Raw genomic sequence first — 9526 nt, forward strand, 5'->3', positions numbered from 1 at the left:
CCACGTGCTAATCCATGCACCGTTGAGGCTTAGGTGGTGTCCCAAGGACAGTTTTCTCCGGAGCTCCTCTCTCCTTGCTGTCCCTTGCTGCATCTTCTCCCCAGCATGCCGAGCACACTCTCCTTTTATACGTTTCTGGGTTTCCACCCCTGAAGTCCGGCAGACCTCCCGTGCTGCAGTCCACAGTCCAGTCGGGGAGCTCCTCTCCCCCACCTTCGGGAAAGAGGCGGTGCCTACTTTCCCCCAGCTTGTTTCTGATTGATGGATTTGCTCCACCAATTGGAATTGAAGATTCTTGAGCCCCTAGACATACTGGAGCTTGAGTAGGTAAGCCTGTCACATGTGGACATGCAAAAGGTGGAAAAAGATGGACATAGACAGAGGTTTTAGGCATAACGAGGAGATGTGAAAAGATGAGACAGACGGGGCAGACAAAGAGAACACCACATCAGAGGCAAAGTTTTGGCAAAACTTCACAACAAGGATTTCCCCAGAACTCAATCCCAATCACTCAGCACGTCCTAATCCCATGCCAAAGGACTCCAGCAGGCACAGGGTCCTCAGCAAGGAGACTACCCCTAACACTGAAATCCATTTATCTGGGTCCTGATGCAGTTCCCAAATTACCAGAAGTCTTTAATCTTTTATGATCCTATGGTAATTATTGTCACCAGTCTTCTCCAGTCAGTGTCATTACCCCATTCTGCTTTTGGGGAGAGTGAGAGAGACTGAGACTTGCTCCAGGGTATGCAAGTCTGTGGCTGAAACTGGTGCTGTACCCAAATCTCCTCACTCCCCAGCTATTGACTGAGCCAGTGGGCTTCTTTTCTTCTCACCCAAAACAAGGAACAAAACTAGATGTGTATAAGGACAGCAATGGCTGCAACAGAACAGACCACTTTCTTTCCAGTGTGAGCTTCCCTGGTGTCCCCAGCTTGGCCAGCCCTGTCTCCCCTTCCCTTCTCAGTCAGCTCCTTGGACCTGATAGACCCAGTGTTCCTGCCCTCCTCCTTCATCTCTGACAGGCTCCTCATTCTATGGACTTCTCATTCCTGTCCCCCAGATTAGCTCTTTCCATTCAGCCAGACTGGTCCCCTCCACACTGGATCAGTGATAGACAGACAGATGGATGGAAGGACAGACAAACGGATGGACGGATAGATGGATGGAGAGAAGGGGAGGAGGATACAGAGAAAGTGAAAGAAACATACAGTTAAGAAGAGGTGTGACAAATGTTAGGGTTTGGGGGAGGGAGATGAATAGGTAAAGAAGGAGGAAGGATGAGGGAGAAAGAAGATGAGATTTTTGACAGAGATCCCATCCAGGTCGAGCTCACCTTATTTGGGTACCTGCAGAGGGTCAGGAACAACAAGCCAGAATTTCATCTCCAGCTGTTCCCTCTCCGCCAATGCCATTTATGACCCAGTAGCCAGCTCTTTTTATGCCAGGTAACTTCCATAAATGCCTAGGGATGCTGGGATAAGTGAGAAGTGAGTGAGCCCTCCTGGGATTTGTCATCAGGGCTCTAGCTGACAGGGGAGTTTGGCAGCCAAAAGTGTCCAAGCAAACTGTTATGCTCTGCCAGGCTGCAATGTGGAGGTGTAGCAGTGAGCTTTGCATGTGGACAAAGGGAATGCCGCAGGCACTGCTAGCTCTTTGTGTACTGTGGGTCAATAGTCCAAAAACAAGGCTGACTTCTGCTTTTTGCTGCTTAAATAGACTGCACAGGAGTTGTGCTGTTGTACACCAGGTGGGGATCTGTCCCCACTGACTCTGATGTTGCTACAGCCAATATACACCAGCTGGGTTCTGGCTCACAATTCCTACACATATCATTTGCAGAGGAAACTTTCAAAATGTGGTCCAGGTGCAATCAATACAGTGATGGAGGTACCTGAGCTTGTCAATAGTCTGTAGCAACAACCCAAAGACACATGACCTTCTTCCATTTGTCTCAGTGCACTATTAACACTGAACCCAACTAATGGCAGTATTGACTGTTGACAGCTTTTGTGTTTCCCAAAGTATATTAATCATAATGGCCACATCTACATGTGCACTTTACTGTGGAATAGACTAATTAGCTGCAAAGGAAAGTGTCATCATCTACACGTGGTATTACGCTGAAGTAAGCTAATTTATGCCAGTGTAAGATGGTACTGTAGGGGACAATACTATCTTATGTCAGGGTAATTTATTGCAATTAAGTGCACATGTAGACATTGATCATGGGTGTAAATTGCATGCAGGCCTTCACATACTGCAGGCTCCTTTTTTCACCACAGGTTCTACTCCTGATCTAAGTCAATGCAGCTCCATCATGGTCAGCAAGCATGTGGGCTCAATCCTTATGTTAGAAATGAAACCATTGGTCATCAAAATGGGAAGAATTAAAATAAAAATCACCTTTCAACTCTGATGTACCTTGCAGGATGCTTGGCCTCCTGGGTTCCTTCTACCACTTTGGGATGTTGTAGGGACTTTTGGTCAAAGCATGTAAAGAGGAAGGAAGGGGGTAGAAAATCAGGCAGAACTACAGGATTCTATTCCCATCTTTAGCTGAGGAGTGGAGTCTTATCTATTATAGTGAGGGACTGAGAACCAGAACTCCTGGGCTCCCTTCTTAGATACAGATTACTTTTTTTTCATCCTAAATATATATTGGAAGGTATAAACAGAATGTTACTTATATTGTGAATGAATGTGAGGATCCAAACAAACAAGTGTATAGCCCAAATGGGACTCTGCCCAGACCTATGACCAGAGGGAAACAAAATCAGAGGAGCACTATGTCTGCAGGGAAGTTGAGTTAGAAAGCATCAAAGGTTTGGATTTGAGGCTTTGAGGCACCTAACTCCTTTAGGTCTCTTGGAAAATCCCAGGCTAAGTAGCTTGCCCAAGGAGCTAAGGACAGAGTTGGGAACTCAGCTCAAATAGTCTGAGCCCAACCCAATGGATTAATTACATGGCCACTGAGCAGCTCAGGGCAACATGAGAGTTTTGTCATGAATCTTTTCACTAACCCAGAGAAGGATCCAGCCAACTTTGACAAGCCAATTTCACACCAAAACCTATTTGAAAAGTGTAGGACTCCAGAAGGTGGCTCCAAAAGGCCTGGCCACCTGAATCTGTACCCTAAAGGGAATACGACACATGGAGGAGAATTTTGTTTCCACCAAGTAGGGCCTACCACTGGACTCTCCACGCTTTAATATCTATGATATAAACTGTCATGATTCCATCTCCATCCAGTAGACATGGATCTACATCTGCACTTTAGAGTAAGGTAGAATCTTGGGCCAGTTCCTGTCCCATTCTAAATCCCATCTTGGGGCCCATTCCTGTCCTCTTCTAAATCCAGGCCCTCCTTGTTTCTTGTACTAACAGCTTTATCATTCCCAGCAGGGAAAGGGTTCCCTGCTGGGAATGATATAGGGGCAGCTTCTGTCTCAACCACTAGAGTGAGGCACTTGGCCCCCTAAAACAGATGGATACCTGTAGGCCCCTTGGAATCTAGAAGAGAACTAGCCTGGTAGGAAATCCATACTCTTCTTGTCCTTAATCCAACATGTAATTTCCTTAGGAGCAATTCCTACTTCATCCTGTAGGAGAGCACTCTTAAACATCAAGGACATGTATTGAAAGAGTCTTCTTTCCACCCAGTAGGATACAGTGCCCAGACACCCATGTCAGGGGTATTAGGACATGCACACAGAAGCTTTGAATGGCTAAAAAAAAGTCCATTCCCACCCTAGCATCACATATTCATCTTTCTGAACTTCTTCATAGCCATTTGCACACCTTATTCCTCAGTGTGTAAATGACTGGATTCAAGACAGGCATGATGACTGTGTAGAGAAGGGAGACAGCTTTGTCCAAGGGGAAGGAGCGAAAGGGGCGAGCATAGATGTATATGCAGGGCCCAAAAATCAGGGTCACCACAGTGATGTGAGAAGCACAAGTAGACAAGGCCTTGCTCCGTCCTTCACTGGAGTGTGTCCTCAGCTTGGCCAGCAGGACAGAGTAGGAGATGAGCAGCACCACAAAGCACAGAAGGGTCACCAGGCCACTGTTTGACACCATTAGCAGCTCCTCGGTGATGATGTTTGTACAGGCCAGCTTCACTACCTGGGGCACATCACAGTAGAAGTTGTCCAGCTTGTTGGGGCCACAGAAGGGGAGTTGGAGGATGATGACTACCTGGACAATGGAGTGGATGAAGCCCCCAACCCAGGAAGCTGTCACTAGTCCAACACACACACCATGGCTCATGATGGTCATATAGCGCAGTGGGTGGAAGATGGCAACATACCGGTCATAGGCCATGATGGTAAGCAAGAAGATCTTGATACCTCCAATGAAATGGAAGAAGAAAATCTGGGCCACACAACCCCCATAGGAGATGGTTTGAGATGGGAAAAGGAAGCCTACCAACATCTTGGGGGCTGTGACAGAGTAGCAGCAGAAATCCAGGAAGGAGAGGTTCCCCAGAAGCAAGTACATAGGCATGTGAAGGTTGTGCTCACAGGCTACCAGTGCCACAATGAGGAGATTTCCCAGCACTGTTGTTCCATAGACAGCCAGGAAGATGAAAAAAAGGAGGAACTGGACCACTGGAGATCCACTCAGTCCTAGGAGAAGGAAGTTGGTCACTGTGGTATAGTTCTCCCTTTCCATGAAGTCACCTTGCACCTTAAACACACATCCTGAGGCAAAAGAAATAAGAAAAGCAGCTAATAGTTTTATGCTCTGTGCATGCCAAGAGCTACCCTGGTCTGAGCTGCTGAGGGCTTATGGCAAGATACAAAAAAAAGGTATTTAGTTGCTTAAACTCCCAGTGGTTCCAACAGGAGTTTAGGTGGCTAAATAGGAAGTAGGTGTTAGGCCCCCTAATACGTGAGAGTGCCTGACTTTACTACAGTGGGGTGCAAATTGAGAAATGCTGTCTGATCCAGCAGACATGCTCAGAGTATGCCTGCCACACTGGGGTGTGGGAGCCCTGGGTTAAAGTCCAGCCTCAGGTTGATAGTGTTCAAAGATTGATCTCCCACTTCCCAGGAGAGTGCCCTAACCACCAACCAATGGACTAGTCAGGTAGGGCCAGCTTCCACCCATCCCACTGAAGCTGATCTACATTCTGACCCTATGACTGAAAGGAAGAAAGCTACAAGTAATCTGACTGTAACTTAGGGGTTGGGGCACTTAGTAGGAAAGCTAAATCCTGGACTCTGGTTCTTGCTCCCCATACTCTTTCTGTAGAGGAGATCTGGGAAAAAGAACCCAGCACTCCCAAGTCAGTGGAGTGCCCTAAGCAGAAGGGTACAGAGTTGCACTCTTTCTTGACCACATGCATTTTGTATCCCTTTCTTCACAATAATAAGGGTTCAAGAGGAAAGGCGGACATCCAAGGAAGAGGGCCATGTTCTCCCCTCCTTCCTCCCGCCCAGCTATAGATGAAAGCAAAAATCCCCACAGACCGTACCAATCAGATCATGGGGGGAAAATCCATTGTGACCCAAATATGGTGATTGGTCTGACCCTGAGTGGAGGGGAAAGACCCACTAGCCAGGGACCTCTGGGTTTTAGTCCCAGCAAGAGCACTGGCACACCCCGGTCAAAATCCCCAGCCTTGACTGGAGTCAACAACCAAACCGTCTGAGGAAAGCAAAAAACCCCAAACAAACCCTGAAACATGTAGCAAAAATTCCTTCCTAGCAGGATGTGGCAACCAGCAAAGCCCAGAAGCATGGGAAATACCCACAGGATAACAAAGGCATAGCTACTCCTAGATCATCCCTAGATTGTCCCTGACTAACCCTTATCCAACCTCTTCCTTCCCTCAGCAGACTAGTCCACTGCCTCACTGCCCTGACAGTGAGGAAGGTTTTCCTGATACCCAACCTAAACCTACTTTGCTGCAACTTCAAGCCATTGGTCCACATTCTGTTCTGCGCTACAGAAAAGAAAAGGTGCTTTCGCTCTTCTTCATAGCAGCCCTTCAGATATTTACAGGCTGTTATCATGAAGAGTGCCTTTGGGGGCTGCGTGCAGCTTTCAGGCTGCAAGTTAAACGCTTCTATTTAAGAAGAAAAACAGCGAACCCTGATCAGTTCATTAAAAGAATAATTGTCAGCATGGGCCCTCGGCAGGGCATTCAGGGCTCTATATTCTGAATGAATTAAAACACCTGCTTGAAGTCCTGAACAAGCTGTCTGTGGTCCGGAAACGACCAGGTGTTCAGACCCTGCCTTGTGCTCAGCATTGCCGGTTGACTAGGCTTAGGCAGCTCTCTACAAAGCATGTGGATTTTTTAAAAATCCCATTTTGTATTCCCTAACTGCCCCCTTGTACATTGGGAACCTAAGCATCTAATTCTACTTTCAGGATTCCACTTTGAGGAACAGAAATAAAAAATGTAGACTCTGAAGGACTCAACTTGTAGGCACTTAAGGTTTTATTTTTTCCAATCTAATCCTTTGAGTGCTTTTGAGAACCTCACTAGATACACCTGTAGATCCTTATGCACTGAAATGTCCTTGAAAATCTGATCCTTTGATGCTACAGTGGGGACTACTATACACATATCTAGATAGACAGAAAATAACCTAAGCCAATTGAACACACACTCATGATTACCCAGACAGAAGGAAGTGTAAGAAATAGTAAATAGCAATGTTTACATCTAGATTTCCAATGTGAAACGTGTATTTGTAACAGCTGTAACGTAGCCTGACTTTTTTAGAAAACCTACCCCAGATCAGATGACTGATTGTGCTAAAGTCACAATTTTTTATATTTTTAAAGAAAATATTCTGTAAAATTCATAAAATATGTGATATGGTCATCCACTGTAACAGGGAATCAGATTAGTAGACTCAGGAGGCCTCTTTGAGTCTCGTTACCCTAATTTTCTTTTCTCAATTTTATCAAGTAAATGCTTTGTGATTATATTGATATTATCACATAAATAGCTCAACAATGCTCTGAATTTATTGGATAAAATATACTGATTTTATCTGATATTTCAGGACTGATTTATCACAAAAAATCTAATGAAAATGTTAACATTGGAGTCATCAGGACCAGAATTTATCCAATTAATACATCAAAATATGTTGTTTTTATCAAATAATTATCTAAGCCATTAAAAAAAAAATTAGAAGGGACAAATGCTCCATGAATATCATTTTTCAAATTCATCAAGTGTAAAACAAGAGACCCATTAGAGAACCCATTCTGGTCTCCTACATATAGCATAGACTAACATTTCACTGCTCTTCCATATTTTAACATAGAGTCTAAACATTTGCATGTGAGAAGCATTCACAGTTCACAAACCACTGCCATAAATATTTCAAAGATATATAAGTTCATTAAAAAATTATCTTTAGGAATGAAGTGAGTTTATTTTTTTAATATGGGAAAATGATCAAAAAATATATCATGAATTTGTGGATAATATCAAATAAATATACTGGTTTCTATCTATCCATACCCATACTTAGTTCTCCATCCATACATAGCCTGATACACATTCTCTATCTAAACTTATATGCACTCCTCTATCCATATCTTTTCCTTGGCTCTTGAGGCTCTACTGCTGTATTTTCCCAGCATGATGCACTAGCCCTAAATGAATCCAAATATTTCCAGTGGCACTCTGAGATTCCTCCATGTTCATTTACCTCTGCAACAGTTATGCTGATTTCAGTAGGGTGTATTTGCCTGGCATCTCTCTTCTGATGCTCACAAAGTTCCTTTAGAGATGGACACGCAGCCTTTTGCACCCCAAAAATTCAGTCTTCTCATCCATCTGCAAATTCTAAAAAATTAGTTATTAGAAAGTCACATTTGTTGAGGTTCAGAGCAACTCTGCCAAAGATTCACATTGTCCGTAGACTTAGATGGCTGATATATCACCTTGAGGTCATAGGTAGGGATTGATGCAATTGGTGATGACAAAAGGATGTAGGGTGTTATGCTGATACTTTGCTGCTTGGTGGTTCAGCTGCAAAAAAAAGATTATTAAACACCTATTAGGTGACACTTGCTTGTAAATCAGAGCCTGTCTCAGCTAAGATGCCAGGGAGAGCTGGTATTTCAACCTAATTTTCAGAGGATAGCGGTTTAGGTAAGGCAAGACAGAATCCAGGACAATTCTGCAAATCGCACCAGACTTGGCCAGTTGAACTAAAGTGAATCTCCCTTCTCAGTCACCAACTCCAAGTCACTCAAACTGGCACGCTCAAAGGAGCCTAATAGAGTTAAGAACCTAAAGGTCAAAGAATCAGGGATTAGCATCAGTTTAGAATTTAGGCACTTACAGGTTGGGTGCTACAATGCCTTGTAAGCACTTTATAGTTAGAGTTAGTTGAAAATACTTTGTCTCTCAAAAAAATGCAAAGAAGATATTTGTTACATTTAAAAAATTTTATTTTATGGGAAAATTCAAAATGAAATATATGTTTAGAAAACAAGACCATTTAGAATTTTTGCTCTTGCCCCTGCCACTTTTTAAAAACCTTTTCATTTATATAGGGCCTTTATATATTTTTCCTTTTAGCTCAAGCAGCTGAGGTTCATACTTTTAGCAGTGAAAGTACAGGGTTCAAATCCACATTCACAGGAAAACATGCAACAATATTCAGACTAAAAACTTAGAGCCTAAAGAACTAAGATAAAGGCATAGTGCGTGTTGTTGATGCAGGGACAGCAGTTACTCTTGGGTGCTGCTAACATGACCACACAAGGCCCTATTAGACTGGGAGAGACTCAACATGTGGCAGTTGTGAGAACATGTTGAGCAGATTCTAAGAGTGATAGAGAAAGTGCTGGTGGTGTCATATTCAACAGAGACAGGTGTTGTCATCTGCTTCGGCCAAAGGAAAAGAGAGAAACGTGGGCAGAGAGAAGGTTTTTCCTATAGTTCTAAGGGATGACTCAATTTAGTCCTGAAGTAGTTCCAGCTGGGGTCTGAGGCTTAGGTTGAATACAGAAAGCGAGAAGAACAGCACTCTGATATCACTGTGATAGGAACACTACATTCAGAGACAGACAGACCCTGGACCTATAGGCTAGGAACAGAAATTACACATAAACTGGTTTAAGTGATCAGAAATGGGTTTAAACCTGTACCAGAGCAAAAGTTCAGTGCACATAAAACAGTTTCAAAATGGCCAAAACTGGTTTAAGATAATCCTGGTTGAATGCTTTATCAGACTTAACTGATTGAGGTCAAACCGATTTATGGAACTTCTGTCCTAGACCCCTCCCTGGTTTAAGTTAAACCAGAGTCCCCCAGTATCCCAGGATGCTTCTCAGCCCTGGGATGGATTGGGTTGGGCTGTATGCTCCAGAGAGCAGGGCTGGCTCCAGCCCTCTCCTCCCTAGCCAGAGCACTGACAATGCTCTGGATGGCTGAGAAAGGGGTGTAGGACTGCAGCTGGGATGTACCTGGCAAGGGCACAGTAGCATCTGCCAGACTTCCCTTTGCCTCCTCACCCTGCCTCGCTGCTTGCTGCTCAAG

General features: G+C 44.2%; 1 protein-coding gene across 1 annotated transcript; it reads right to left on the reverse strand.

Annotated features, from left to right (window-relative positions):
- Nucleotides 1–3783: 3783 nt before the first annotated feature.
- LOC102384702 (olfactory receptor 4D5-like) lies at nucleotides 3784–4677 on the reverse strand. The gene has a single exon (XM_006028203.1). The coding sequence runs from the start codon at nucleotides 4675–4677 to the stop codon at nucleotides 3784–3786; it is 894 nt and encodes a 297-aa protein (XP_006028265.1).
- Nucleotides 4678–9526: the final 4849 nt, after the last annotated feature.

Source organism: Alligator sinensis, unplaced genomic scaffold (genome assembly GCF_000455745.1).
Source record: "Alligator sinensis unplaced genomic scaffold, ASM45574v1 scaffold842_1, whole genome shotgun sequence".
Lineage (NCBI taxonomy): Eukaryota > Metazoa > Chordata > Crocodylia > Alligatoridae > Alligator > Alligator sinensis.

Bases quoted from the DNA above. Each gene is read 5' to 3' on its own strand.
- LOC102384702 (XM_006028203.1), bottom strand. From the start codon at position 4,677: ATGGAAAGGGAGAACTATACCACAGTGACCAACTTCCTTCTCCTAGGA.